The sequence below is a fragment of the Oenanthe melanoleuca genome, chromosome 8, assembly GCF_029582105.1.
Source record: "Oenanthe melanoleuca isolate GR-GAL-2019-014 chromosome 8, OMel1.0, whole genome shotgun sequence".
NCBI lineage: Eukaryota > Metazoa > Chordata > Aves > Passeriformes > Muscicapidae > Oenanthe > Oenanthe melanoleuca.
Window position 1 is genome coordinate 19169463 of NC_079342.1, and position 15337 is coordinate 19184799.

Genomic DNA, 15337 nt, shown 5'->3' on the forward strand with positions numbered 1-15337 from the left:
GCCAATCAGAGCGAGCCCCGGGGAAACCAACCGCCAGCGCGCGCGCAGGGGGTTTAAAAATGCCAGGGGGCGGGGAGCGCGCAGGCGCAGTGCGGCGATGCGGCGGCGTTGCCATGGCAGCGGGGGTGCCGCTGCTACCGCCGGGCTATGCCGTGCTATGGTATGCCAGAAAGGGCTATGGCGGGGCGAACAATGAACCGACACGTCCGGTCCCGCTGGAGCGCCGCGCCGGCCTCGGCCTTCCCCAGCCAGGGCCCGGGGCCGTGAGTCCCGGCAGAGCCGCCGCCGCCAGCCCCGCGCCCACGTGCCCGCCCCGCCCCGCCCCGGACCCGGAAGCACTTTCCCTCCGCGGGGACAGCGCGGCGGCGGCGGTGCCACAGTCCCAGCCCCGGTCACAGTCCCGGCCTCGGCCCCGCCGCTCCCCGCCCGCCCTTCGGCCGCCCCACGGCCGCCGCCCCGCCGCCGCTGTCCTGCTGCTGCAACGCCGCCGCCTCCTTCTCCTCATGAAGCCCGTCGTCGTCTTCGTCCTCGGCGGGCCCGGGGCGGGCAAGGGGACGCAGTGCGCTCGCATCGTGGAGGTGAGGTCGGGGGGTGCGGGACCGCGCGGCCTGGCGCCCCGGCGGCGGGGGGCCCTGGGACTTGTAGGGTCCCCTGTGGGGTCCGTCCCCCTCTTTGGGGTGCTCGCCTGCGGGTCGTGTCCCGCTCTGCTCGGTGGCGGGACGCCCCTCTGCCTTTCGGTCTGGTCTCTTGTCGAGGCTCCATCCACTCCTCGCCCCTTCGAGGAGATGAAGAACAATAACTAACCCACATCTGCCCTTCGGTGGGTGAAGTGGTGGGGCAGCCCCTCCGTTCCCCTTCCAACCCCTGTCAGGCCGCCTGTCCTTTTCCCTTCTGCCTTTCCCTCAGCCCCGCGGGATCACAGCCTGCCGGTGTGCCACCACTGGGGTTTTTACGTGCGCTCTGGGGACACCCGCTGGCTGCCCCAGTTCGGGTGCCCCGCTGTGCCCGGGCGGAGGGGCCGGAGCTCCTGCAGGGCTCCTCCTGCCCGGTCAGGCCGGTCCCGCTGCCCGGCCCCAGGGGGTGGCTCCCAACACGTCTGCACGGCCACGTCGGTGGCTCCGGGGCTGCCACCCGGATGCTCAGGCAGCTGGGAGAGGAGGTGAGGTGTCTGATAGCCATTGGGAATACGTGCAAATGGATCAAGGTTCATGTCTCCTGAGGCCTGTCCCATAAAGGTTACAGCTGGTACAGCAGACATTGCAGGGTGTTGGCTTTTTTACCCAGTGCCATCTCAGTAAGTTGTGGAAGTAATATGTTAAAAATAGAACAAAATTTCTTCTTTTCTTTTCTGTAACACAGTATGATAGAGGTCAAAGGATATCCTGATCACATAGACTGTTCATCTTTTTCGTTCTTTTTAGAGCCTAAAATTGACAGTGTAATTTGACTAAACTTTTAGTTACATTATCAAATTTTCAGTTTTCCAAATAAATTTTTTCCAGCCTTTTGGGACAGCAGATATCTGAGAAAGAATGGTGGATGATACATGGTGTAGTACTGTCCTTTTAAACACCAAAAACCACAGGAGTAATTGCAGCATATCCAGGTGGATAATTACAGAAGTAGTTAGGGCTGAATGCTTCCAAACATGTATGTTGGATTTGAAACAGATCTTTTAGCTCTTTTATTCCCCCCCCCTTTTTTTTTTTTTTTTTTTTTTTTTTTTTTTTTTTTTTTTTTTTTTTTTACTGAGCAGTTGTATGTACTTTTCTTATTAAAAGCCATAACTTCACTGAAAGAACTGGCCAGGAACTGTGGTGATGCCCATGTTCCTGAAACTACCAGTGGGAAAGAACCCCAAAACTTCTGGAACAGACACATTGTGTGTGTCCTCTGTTCTAGTGGTGCCCTGTAAGTGCTGTTACAGTTTATCCACGCTGCTGTTACATCCTAGACCTCAGTGGTGTATAACTAAGTTAAGTGAATTTCGTCCAGACTAAAAAATGCCGTTATAACTTTAGTTCTGAAAGATTTAAACCTCAAATTACAGACTCACATTCAAACCAGCATATTCATTAAATTAAATTGTGGGATGGAAGGTTCACAGTGCTCATAAAGCCCTTTTGGTAAGGTTAAATTCAGCCCCTGGCATGTAGCAAACAAATGAGCTCAAACTATAGGGGAACCTTGTAGGCTGTCATTAATGGCTTTCAGTAAACCATTAGTGTAGCCTCAGGGCTGAAGTACCTTGTGTGGCTGCTGGCCTGTGTTTAGGAGAATAAATGCCCATGGCTGGATAGGCTGATATAATTGGATAAAGACCACTTTATTAGAAAGAGTTCAAATGAGCCATTGCTACTCAAATGGTATTTCCAGCTAGAAAGGGAAAAAGAAAAACCTTACTTTTGCAGTATTTATTTTCTTCTCTAAGCCTGGAAAGGGAAATCCAAATTTGAATAAATACACATTTGCTTTAATTCTGCTAATCCTGTTCACTACATGGAAAGAAATTTATTGATGTCAGTGAGCTGACAGTAGAAGGTACTCAGACCTGTTGAATGCAAAGGACAACCTTCCTGCTGGCTCAGACACCTCCACAAGAGTAACTGGCTAGACTGGGAGGCAGAGAGGGTCTGAGGGTGTTTAAAGAACAGTTGGACTGATGCAAGTGTGCTGGAAAACTGTAGAGAAGGGCACATCAGCAGGGAAGTGTGGGTGAAACACAGCAGAGGAATTGGAGAGCAGGAGCTTTTCTAAGCACAGATCCTCAGTGTGGCCCCTGGCAGCCTCCAGAGAGCCCTGCTGCAGGCAAGTGAGCAGCCTGTATGCAGTCAATGCTGCCTTTAGGTTGAAAGTGTGTTTTTATTTGTATTTTAAACCCTGTTGGCAGTTTGCCACAGAGAAAAGTGGGGTGTAGCTGAGTAATAATAAACTTCATTCATCCTTGTTGCAAATGGGTGCAGTAATATTAGTTTACATTTGGAATGAATCTGACCCAGTATCTTGCTGTAGAGCTGAAGGTTGTGCTGAACAAAAAGTCAGTATGAGCTATAAATATGTCTTGGTTGCTATTCATCCTGGAGATTTGGGACAGAGCACATCACATGTGGAAGAAGTCTCATTTGGCTGAGGTGAGCTCTTGTATGAATTTAACATCAAACCATTTTTATTAAAAACCAAGGGTGCCTGTGTTTTGTAGAGTAAAGGGGATATTATGTACTTACTACCTGGGAACAGTTTCTCAAAGAAGTGTAATTTTTTTGCTGACTTTGCTTTATGTTCCCAAAAAAGGGAGGTGGGTATCCCATATTGTGGGTGAAATATGTATTTGTTAAGTACTAGCCTAAATCATAACTGCTCAATATGTGTTTGCTGGAGTCCCTGAATGTGGAGAAGGCGTGTATACATGCCAAATTTGGACACAAATGAAGAAATTATATGAGGGAAGAAGACCTAATAACAAGTGGAAATGGATACTGACACAATGTAAGAAAGGGAGCAATGGGTAAGTGATTAGGATTCCTTATCTCCACAGATAAGCTTGGATGAGACAGCTGAACCAGGCTGGTTTTCTCTGATACGGAGGGGAAGACTCGACTCCTGTATGTTCCACAGACACAGAATTGTCAGAGAAATGCAAATGTAGCAGAACTGCTGCTGTTCTGGAGCAGTTCCTCCTATTTAGAGAGGGATGAAGCAGAATTCCCTCTTAAGTTCTTATCCTCTCCCTTCCAGCTCTGCAGATTAACTCCTGAAACCTTCCTCAGCTTTGTTAGGTGGAGCTTGCCATCATCTGGGACTGTTGCATGGCTGTCATGTGAGGCAGAATATTTGAGCTATTGTTGAATGATGTCATTTGAATGCAGGTTCTTGCAATAACCTTCATGCTTTCCACAGTGACTGTGAGATAATGAAATGTGCTTTATTGCTGACTTCTGAACTTTGGTATAAAATCATTACGGTAAAGTCAAGGAAAAAAATGCATTCAGCAAATCTGCACAAAATATGCTTTCTTGTGCTTAAATTTTAAATCCTTATAACCTCTGCCTGAGAGGCAAAGCTCTTTGGTTGGTGGGAAGGATAATAACTAAATCAGTTGTCTTTATTCCAAGCAAGATTTGAGTTGTACTTTTTTTGTCTGTTTGTTTTGGCAAGGTGATCTGTAGAGATTTGGAATATGCAAGACATTGCTTACTGTGTACCTAAAATATAATTCACCTCCACCACAGCCGTATCCTGTATGCTTGTGGTTAAATCTAAAATTAATTCCACAAAGTGGGATGCTGAGCCTTCTCGTTTTTATAAGAGCATAAGTTAATATCCAAATGGAAAAAGCTGTTAAGTTGCTTTGGGATATATGATAAGGAGATTTTCTAGGGTGAAGGAAACAATGCAAAGAAGAATTCATTGTATCAGAAATGCTCCTTGGAAAGTAGCAGAGGATTTAGGTTTTGCTGTCATGTGTTAATTGTATTCTAGAAGTCTGCTGAGATACACCGTTAACTTCCTTGAAAATAAAAATACAGTTTAAATTGTTTGCTTTAAACTCAGCTTCTGAAACCTCTTTAATGAGTGTCCTATATTAGTATTCTACTTAGCCTTAAGTTCTCATAGTTGGTATAGAATATAAATGTATGTTTCTGAACTTTGGAGCTTTTTTAAACAACATGGTGAGTGTTTAAATCTACCCCCTGAAGATTTATCCCTGAACATTTCCATTTTGCAGAACACTAGGCATTAAATGTTAGGCTTTCTTAAACATACTGATTGCCTTGTATTGAGCCAGTGCTCCTGAAGCACCCTGGGTGCTCTGTTTGCCACCCCTCCCTTGGAGGCAGTGGCAGTGGGATCTCCATTGTGTGTTTTGGTTTGTTAATGTGGAGTTTTGTTTGCTTTTATTTCCCAGAGACAATAACATATTTCAGATTAAGAAAATGTCTTCATTTTTTTAATTGGAATAAACAGACAGAAGGTCTATTACTGCATTATAGTCTGTACCTCAGAGATTTAATTCCTTGTGCTAGTAGGACAGACAAAAGCTTTCTAGGTTAAAAAAACTCCAAAGGCTGCAGGCTTTGCACAGTTCTGTTTTTATTTTAACTAGTTCTTGAATGGTGTATGTAGCAAATTTTGGTTGTTTATTAAGGTTGCCCAAGATTTGACAGGTCAGAACTAGAGCAATAAAAGTTTGTATTTTATTTGTTTAAATCTTAAGCCCTGTGACTTTCATTTTCAAACTAGCAATGATAAGCCAAGATAGGAGTCAAGGTCAAAGCAGTAATTTGTGTTTCTCTTGCTTCTTGGCTTCTGCTCTCTTAAGGAAGTCTCAAGCTGTGTGTTTAGTGGGGAGCTGTGCTGCAGAACCAGCAGGGCTGAATCGGAAATAAACCCCGTGCCCTTCGGAAAGGGCTGTGGAAGGAGTCCCGGTGCCTGTCACCTCCGATCCTCCCTGACTGCCCGGGATTGCCGGGGCAGACTCCGCCTGGTTCCAGCGTGACACAGATGTGACTCGTGGATTTCCAGTTCTTTGCATCTGTTTGTTGTATTTACTGAAAACAAAGCGTGTTCTGTCTGCAGAGTGAAAGTTGCAAATCCCGGCTGACAGAAGGGAGCTGGAAGGGCTGGAGGACAGGGGAGGGAAGGGAATCCTGGGGAGGCTGCAGTGTCAGGTTGGAATTTGGAGATGTGGAGCACACAGCTTGTGTGTCCCTGTTTGTCCTGCTGTGATGGGACTGACTGACCAGGCAGAGGCAAACAGCAAGTGGTGTTCTGATCTGCTCTATCCCTGCTCCTGTGATGGGATTGATGGAAACTTGAGCTCACTTTTCCATTTCACTGGGATTTTTTTAAGAATTATTTTTATTTTCTATCTTTTTAAAGCAAAAGAGGATGATGTCTTGAGTGGTGCAGCACTTTTTTAATTTACAGTTGATTTTTGTAAGTTATATTTGGAGGCCCATACTTCAAAAAAATGGTTTTAAGTATAATGAGAACTTGTGTAATAAGTAGATGTGGCGCTCACACTGCTCTTGCCAGTTTTAATCAAGGTGTTTGAGGCACAAAGTTTTCTTTCATTTTAGGTGAGAGAAACCATCAGCAAGTGTCCTGAATTGGAGCAAATCATTGCAGTACCAAGGGCTTGCACTACTTGTGTAATGATGAGAACTTTTGTAATAGTAACTTATCAATTTAATCTTTTTTTTCTTCTTCTAGATCACACCAGTCTGACTGCATAGCAGAAAACATCTCTGAAATACATTTTAGAATAGTTAATTCTGTATTTTCTTTTTTCTTCGTTGTAATACCGAAATGTCTCCAGATTTTCAGTGCTTGGCATCCAAGTATTTGGAAAATATTTTTTACCTAATTTTTTTTTTCAAGTTGTCCTTTCAGTCTGACATTATGTGCCTAGTAAAAGCTGGGGAAACTGCTTTTTCATTGTTTGGCAACCACACTCCTGCTCCCTTTTTGATTGCAGAGAAGGATTAGGTGGGAGTGGCAATGAGTCACATTCTGAGATTGCATCAAGATGTGCTTGGCACTGCTGGCAAGTCCTGCTGCCACAAGGCAGGCCTTGTCAAGACCCAAGAGTGTTTTGACCCGTGTTTTGTTTCTTCTCCTCTTGCTCCAGTTCAGGATGCTTGCTGAGGGTTTCTATGACCTAAAATGAAAGAAAACTTTGTGCCCTGAATGCCTTGATTAAAACTGGCACGGGTAGCACGAGCACCACATCTCTGAAACCTTCTGTGTGTGGAGCAGCAGCCAAGCCGTTCTCCCCCCTTGTTTGCATTGTTTAAACCCATGTGTTTTCTTTGGCTCTTGGCTCAGTACAGTTCACAAATAGATGTTTTGCCCCTGAAGGAGAGGTTTGTTTTTCTTATTGCCTGGTTAAGCCATTCTGAGGGTTACTCTTGAATATAATTTATTATTATCTCAAACAAGTCTGTTTGTACAACAGCACTTTAAAACACTTCTTCTACTTTCCAGTTCAGCCATTAAAAACTACTTTAGTTTGCTGTTGCAAAAGATAGAGAATTCCAAAAATTGTCTGACTCAATTTCATTTTCATGCATGAAAAGGGAAATGCCAAGGAAAATTAAATGGTTTGGTAATCCTCTAAAACCTAAGGGATTATATTTTCCTCCTGTTTTCTCCTTTGTAGAAACCTGATGTTAAAAAAAATCATTATTCTGTAATTTTAGCAAGAACTACGTGTTAATTTAGCATTCAGCAGAATAATGTTTCTTGCTTATAAGGAATAATTTATTCTGGTTTTTGGCTTCTGTGGGTTATAAATATTTAGATTTGCAATTAGTTAGGCATATCCAAATGCAATGTACATTAAAGCAAGAGTACAGTGAGCTTACAGAGGATGTTTGTGAAGCTTTTCCTTCACACTTTGAGAAAAATCTTGCTTGTTTTTTGCCAACTGTGTACAGTTTTGGAGATTTAGGTAATTATATCCCTTCTTAAATTATGACTATGGCAGAACTAACTTTCCATGCTTTTGTGGGTGAAATTGGAAAGCAACTGAAATGTTTTAGAGTCACTTAGTGGGTTGTGTAATATTTCTGTTGTACTCAGTTCAGTAGCCAAGTTTTTAAATCCTAAGTTCACAGCCTCACCAAGTGTGTAGTCACATTATTATGCCTCTCAGGCACCTTGTTTGAAATTTGTTTTGGATGTTGCTGCAGCCAAACTGATAACCCTGAAGTTTTTTGCTGCTGCTTTTGTTTTGTGTAAAAACTTTCAGATGAGACTGTATGTGTGTGCTGTGTTTTGGATGTATAGCTAGCCTTAGGTAATCACCAAGGAGATGTCTTTATTGCCTGTTTTTATGGACTTACATTTGCTCGAGGAGCATAGTGCACTTTGTTAGTTTTCTTGCAGTGTTAAATGAGCTGAGAAAATGATTATTTTGAGCTGTGAAATTTCCTTTATAACAATGCATTTCTCTTTGGTAGGAATGTATGTGTGTGCTTGCACTAGGTATCTATTTACAATGTTAAATGTCTGAGAAACTCACATGTACTAAATAATTTCATCAGTATTTTTCATAAATTACTATTTTAGCTGTGGTTTGAGGTGAAAGAGCAATGGTGTGTGCTGTTTTCCTACACTGCTATCAGATTGCTAGATCTGAACCTGATCTCTCTGCTCTCTCTGTTTACTCTATGTGGTGTGACAGAGGGTGGCACCAGTGTAGCTATTTACCTTCATCTACCACGTCATCCTTAGGAAAAGTCACTGGCTTTTCCCAAGGGCTGGTCATCCCAGGGAAGGAGGTAGCAGGGGCAGGAGGAGTGTTTGTGCAGCTGCTGTGTTATAGGTGATTGCACCAAGGTAGGGGAGGAAGTTGGTGTCAGAACCTCAAAATGAACACAGGGATTTCTCACTTGCCCTGTACTTGGGACATCCCTTCAGCTCCAAAGGACCCTCAATCACCCTATGTGTTTTCTTTAAGTAGGTCATTAAACAAAACTTTAGTCTTGTCTTGTTTTCAAACATAACAAAATTTATTTTGAAAACTGTACACAGATACCTGACCAAAGCCTTGTTGAGCATTTTACCCAAGGATGTCCAGTCCTGGGCCCCTCACCTCAAAAAATTAAGGTGCTGGAGAGTCCAGAGAAGGGTAATGGAGCTGGTGAGGGGTCTGAGAATGAGTGCTGTGAGCAGCAGCTGAGGGAGCTGGGGGTATTTGGCCTGAAGAAAGGGAGGCTTAGGGGAAACCTTGTCATTCACAACTCTCTGAATGGAGTTTGTACTGAGAAGAGAGTCAGGCTCTTCTCCCAGGCAGCCAGCAACAGGACAAGAGGAAATGGCTTCAAGGTGCACCAGGGGAGGTTCAGGTTGCACATCTGGAAGAATTTCCTCACTGAAATGGGTGGCAGACACTGGAACAGGCTGCTCAAGTCATCATTCATGAAAACATTCAAGAAGTGACTGCCTGTGTCACTTAAAGCTTTGGTTTACTTGTCACAATGGTGTTTGGTCACAGGCTGGGCTTGATGATCCTGGAGGTCCTTTCCATCCTTAATGACTGATTCTCACTGTGTGTGTTGTGTGCAGAGTGTGCTGTATTGTCAGGTTGCACGCTGAAGATGGAACAGATCCATCCCTAGTAAGATGCTGTTGCCTGGGTTTTTCTGTTGCAATGCAAGGATGAACAGGGCTGACAGTGTTGGCTGATGTTAGGTTTGCCCAAATGCTGTGTCTGAAGGGAGGCTGTGTCTGTCTTGCCTGTTGCAGAAGTACGGCTACACGCACCTTTCTGCCGGTGACCTCCTCCGGGATGAGCGGAAAAGGCCGGGCTCCCAGTATGGAGAACTCATTGAGAACTACATTAAGGAGGGGGAGATCGTGCCTGTTGAAATAACAATCAGCTTGCTGAAGAGGGTAAGGAAAGGGCTGTTTCCTTGCAGGGTCACTCCTGCAGGCTGAGTAACAAAGCAGTGGCTGTGTTCTGACAGAACTGCCTTTCCTCCAGTGTGAGCACGTGAATGGGCAGACACTGCCCATGGGAGCTGTCTCAGCAATCACTTGTGTTTTTTTCTGACTGCTGGAGGGCTGATGGCCTCTCATACCTGGGGATCTGTGAAAACGGGTTCTTCTTATTTTCCTTTATTTTTAGTAGCTCTAGGAAAATCAGTGAAACTGCATTTCTTAGTTCCCTGCAGTAGCTTTTGGACCTCTTGGACCATTCAGTCATATTTTATTGGAGGTGTTAAAGGCACTAAGATATGTTATTTTTATCAAAATAGATAGTCAGGTGAAGGAGAAGAGCAAACGCCTACTGATGTTCTTGTGAAAGGAAAAGCTTCAAGCTCTATTGGATGTCCATGAAAACAATAGGAGTGTACCTTTGGTCCATGAAAACAATGGGAGTATCTCTTTCAAGTAAAAAAAAAGGCTGCTATTCATGGCACTAAATTTATCTGGAGCTTTTCCCTTCAAATTAACTCTAGATCAGGGATCTTCTGATGTCTTATTGTGTAAAGACACTTCCCAGTATCTTGTAGAAAATAAGCTTTAAAGCTGGGATTTATTATAGGATTTGTTTGTTACGAGATTTTTCAGCTTTGTGAAATAATTAATTCAGTTTGAACAATAGCTGTGTTGGTACATCAGTGAATTAACCAGCATGCATTGAAAGTGAAACAAAAGCACATTTTGTAAATCTGCAATAATCCTAAAATAAATGCTTCTCAACTTACCATGTCAACATCTTGGGGGTAAATTAATAAATAGATAAATCAGAGTATGTGCAGGAGATTGTGAATTGAATTATCTTTTATCAGGCTATGGATCAAACAATGGCTGCCAATTCCCAGAAGAACAAGTTTTTGATTGATGGATTTCCCAGGAATGAAGATAATCTTCAAGGCTGGAATAAAACTATGGATGGAAAAGCGGATGTTTCCTTTGTTCTCTTCTTTGATTGTGACAATGAGGTAATGAAGTGTGTAATTCTGTAACTTCCTTTCTTGCAATATTGTGGGAATCATTCAAGAAGAACAATTAAACTCTGACAGGGAGAATGGACTAATGTAAGAGTAGAAGGAAAACTTGGCCTGGGTGTTTAAAGGATTTTTTGGCAACTTGTTTTAGCAGATGAAAAGCTGCCTGTTTATTGAAATAGACAGCTAATGACACTTAGTAAAATCACATGTGAGTAAATTATATTAAGGAAGTACTTCAGGCAATTGCATTCCCAAAAAAAAAAAAATGTATCAAAACTTTAAACACATTTTACAAAATTATTTGGTAACTTTTCAGAAAATATTACTCTGTTTACTCTTAGTAATTTATTGTTTAGTCCAAAATGAACTTGGTACAATGTCTGCTTTAATTCTGAAGTGCATCTGTATTTTCATAGTTATGAGCTATGCTATAGGATAGTCAGTAATCAACATTTTATTCAGCAAGTCATTAAAGTACAAGGGCATTTTGACAATGATGCATTACATTCATTTAACAAGTGCCATGATGTGCTGTCTTTTTAATTTGTCAGTGCCCTTGAGCATAAAAACTATTACAAGTATCCCAGCACCTTAAGCTGACTTTTTTCCTTTTATCCCTTTCCCCAACTTCCCAAGATTTTTTTTTTTTTACTTATTTGCAATTATTTTGTAATCTTACAGAGCATGTGAGGGATTATTATTTTTCTATTAGAACCTCAAATAAGACTAAATTAATTTTTTCACTTGGTGGGACATTAATTTTGTAATTCTGATTTTATTAGATCTAAAAATACACAATGCCTAAATGATCTTTACCATGATTGTACAGTGTAGGAAAAAATATGTTTTAACCATTGTCTTTTTGCATGACTAGGATAAATAGTGTGTACATGTGTCAGCTTTGCTTATTTAACTAAAGGTTTAAAAAACTTACTTCATTGGGACAGTTCTAGTTATGGTTAGTTCTTCATTTTTTACTTAGATTTTTGAAGTCTTCATTATAGCAATGTTAGGCAAGAACATTTTAATTGACAATAACTTAGTATTGTCAGTTTGCCTTACAAAGTTCTTGAGAGAACACACAGTGACTTTCCTTTAGAGCAGACATATATTAATAGTTCCATTTGACATGCTGCTTTTCAGAAAGCCTGAACACATCCTTGAAAGTCAGGTAATTTTCTTTTTTAATGTCTCAGGCTGGGGACCCAGTCAAATCACAGAGCTTGATGCTGCTCTTACTTCCTCTGACTCCAATCCCATTTCATAAACTGGATTGTAAGCCATCATCCTTCTCTAGAAAGAACTAACTTCCCTGTTGAGATCTGCCAGATCTGCACTGGATTTTGTGTGCCTGGCCAATTTAGATTTAGAGGATTTTTGTTTGTTCCTGCTCTGAGGATGACAGCTTGTGTTCCTGGCTGTAGTCACCCTTTTGATGTTTTTTGTAGATTTGTATCGGCCGCTGTCTTGAAAGAGGCAAGAGCAGCGGTAGGAGTGATGATAACCGGGAGAGCCTGGAGAAGAGGTATTGTCTTCAAAACTTCCCTGTTCCCTTCTCTTTGTATTTTACTATGTAACCTGGGGTTTTTTCTCCCTGTGCTTTCTCTTAGAATTCATACATATCTGCAGTCTACTAGGCCTATCATAGATTTGTATGAGAGAATGGGAAAAGTCAGAAAAGTCGATGCCTCTAAATCTGTTGATGAAGTAAGTATCTAAGCCAAAAAACCATGGGGATCACAGGGTGGCAGGGTGCATATTTTTGGCATTCTTCTGAAATGTGTGTGTGTGTGATTAGCCTGCTAATTAAGCACTGATTTTATTACTCAGGGATATTGTGACACTCTTGATTTGACTCTTGAAGGACCGAGTAAGATGTGAATAACTTTAGGAAATTGATTTGTTCTGCTTGAGTGTGAGCTGGACTAAACACATTTCCAGTGTTTCTGTGTTTATAATAGAGTCTTGCCTTTTTCATTTTCATGAGGTTTTGCTTTTCTGAAGTAATGTTGCTCTTCTGACTGCGTTCCAAAATTGATGCCAATTTCACTGTTAAAGAATTACTCTGAATATTTTAAAAAAACCCTATGTATTTCTAAAAGTACTGTCAAATATTGTTTATGTTGATTTAACTTGGAGTAACTGTTTGATGAATGCTTCATAAAGTTCTTCTTTATCTTTTTAGGTTTTTGAAAAAGTTGTACAAATTTTCGACAAAGAAGGCTAATTCCCAGCTTGAAACTTCATTTAAACTTGTGCTTGAATCTTGCTTGAATAGCTGCTACTGCAGTCCACTCTTTGTAATTCTTTTAAAAGATTTTTTTATTTTTTTTTTCACATATCTAATGATGATTGGCAAAACAGTTGATTAGAAATGGATCTGTTTTTTAAATAGGAAATCATTTCTTGTGGCAATTGTATACAAGTTTCAGGGTTCTCCATTAGTGCAAGTTCAGTTACTCACATGGCAGAATCACAGTTAATACATCTTGCTGTAAAAACTTTTTATTCTGTCACAGTTCTGTGCCTGTCATGGGCAGTCCTTCTTCCTTGTTGCTGTACACCTGCTTTCTTTTTAAGGATCAACTGAACAGCAGCATTAGGCTATGAAGGACCCATATACCTTGGGTTTTTTGATGCTTGGACCAAATTTTGCAGGTTTTTTTTCAAAGTATAATTTTGCCCAAAATTCTCTTATATCTCCAGACCTGAATTCTCTAAGTCAAGCTGCAGTTAGTGTGAGAATCTGTTTTAGCAGTTCTCACAAAACTATTAAATATGCTTATCAGGAACAGACGTACAAAGTACTTTATGGAAAGTGGTGCTTCCTTATGACTCTGGATGTAAACTGTCTTGCAAGTTCTTGGATGACATGGCCCTGGATTTTTCCTTGTTTTCATTTGCAAAAGATGAAGAAAGTCAGTTTAATATTTCAATACTCATTTCTCTTAAATGATAGTTATATTCTTAACTACAGCATGGTCTTCACAAGATGGCAAAGCTGTTAGTGTACAGAAAGCAAAATCTTCTGACAGTTCTGTCTTTTGTAACAAGTGGAAGGGTTTTTTCCTTATTATTATTGAAATACTGTGTTACCAAATGCTTTAAGGTTTGTTATCTGGGGAAATATTTTTATGGTTAAACTAGTGAATATGTTTCCCTAAAAATGTGTAATTTTAATAGGTGTTTGTTTGAGAAGTTTGTAAGTTATTGCACTTTTGTTACGATGTGATCAGCTGAGGGGAAGATAATTGCAGAAAAAAGTTTAATTCCCTGGAATAGTCTCATGCTTCCCCATGTTCTCTTGAATAAGCCAAGTGCAGTCAGCTGGGGTGAGCAGAGAACTGGTTGAAACAACCTGGTTGAAATGTTTGCACAGATGTTGTGCAATTTTGTCTTTTGTTTAAGCTTTTCTGTCCCCTGTATAGTATGCATAGGTCTGGGGGGGCCCAACCATGCATTCCTTTCATGCCCTAAGCTTCCACTGACAGCCTGAAGATGAGAGTTTGAATTGATTTTAGTGCTAGAGTGGTTGTTGCTACATTAACTGATGCTCTAATTGATTTGTGACATGCTAAGTACACAGAATTGCAATTTGGAAATCTTGGCACTCAGCTTTTCTTTAGTCATGACTTTCTCTATTTCGGAAAAAGTTTAAATTAAGCTTAGCTTTTAGTTAGAATCAGATGTGCTGGTCTTCATCCTGCAGTCAGATTTGTATTTTCAGGAATTCTCATCTTGCTGAGGTTGTTGAGGCTCCTGGACTGGGGAAGAGATGAGTGCAGAAACAAGGGTAAGCTGCAGTAGCTTTTCTAGTCTGGTAGGAGTTCAAGTAATGGACTGGCCACAAATAGCTGTTTACTACTGCAGAATATATGGACCATGACTGCTTTTGTGAGTGTGGGAGGCCAATGCTCTCACTTTATGAATTTCTCCTTTAAAAAACAAAAAAAAAAAACCGTGGAATTTAGCTCTTGCTGTATAAGTATGCTGACATGGATAGGATCCAGCAAAACCTCATGTTTTAATATGAAAGTTAAAATCAGGGTTTTTCAAAAAATACTTTAAACTGGATTCTTTAATCCAATTAGAGAGATTTAATTAACTCTTGCTTCTAAGTTATTGGTTTTTACAAGTTCTCTTAAGAATTTTCTCTCATAATATACTTTTCTGTGTATTTAAGTACTGAAACAAAACAAAAAAAAAAAAGCAACCAACCTCTGAAGTAAGTTTTAGAAAAACACCAAATGTTTTGGCAATATTGAATTTGGAGTGGATTGTAATGTGTCTGTGCAAGGACTAGATTTTTTGTTATTTTATTTATTGAAGATGCCATTAAATGTGTTACCACTTATTTCAAGATGGACTTATGATTGAAATAAAAGTTAAAGGCAGTATGCCAATGTGTTGTGACCATTTAGCAGCAAAACTGTAAAAAAGAATTTGAAGAGATCCAATAAACTTTGTTCTGTGGCTTAATGGGTCCTTGCCTTACAGTTATCTGTCACAAGGTATATTTTTCATATATATCCATCTATATAAAGTGAGTATTTATTAGAGTTAAATACTTCATGTGGCTACGTGCACAGGTATGTGTATAACAGTTCAGTTTTCACCATCAAAACTGGAGTCCTGAAGATCCTTTTAGGCACAGGAGAAGATCAGGCCATTGCCTGTGGAATTGTTACCTTTTCTTGATTATACAGGTTTGTCAAATGACTGTATTTATATAGTTGTGCAGTGATAATTCATTTGGCACGTGTGAAAGAAAAGCGACTTGGAGTGGTCTAGGAAACACAACCTGTTGTGCACCTGCTGTTGGAGACATTTTTGGTCTGGATTTCTCATGATTCCTTGCTCAATCAGCAGCTGAT

The 15337-nt window shown here is 41.1% G+C and overlaps 1 protein-coding gene across 1 annotated transcript; it reads left to right on the forward strand.

Moving 5' to 3' along the window:
- Positions 1–315: 315 nt before the first annotated feature.
- Positions 316–14942, forward strand: CMPK1 (cytidine/uridine monophosphate kinase 1). Its single transcript, XM_056497324.1, has 6 exons — positions 316–578; positions 9253–9399; positions 10302–10454; positions 11912–11988; positions 12074–12170; positions 12649–14942. The coding sequence occupies exons 1-6, from the start codon at positions 504–506 to the stop codon at positions 12688–12690; spliced, it is 591 nt and encodes a 196-aa protein (XP_056353299.1). The 5' UTR covers positions 316–503; the 3' UTR covers positions 12691–14942.
- Positions 14943–15337: the final 395 nt, after the last annotated feature.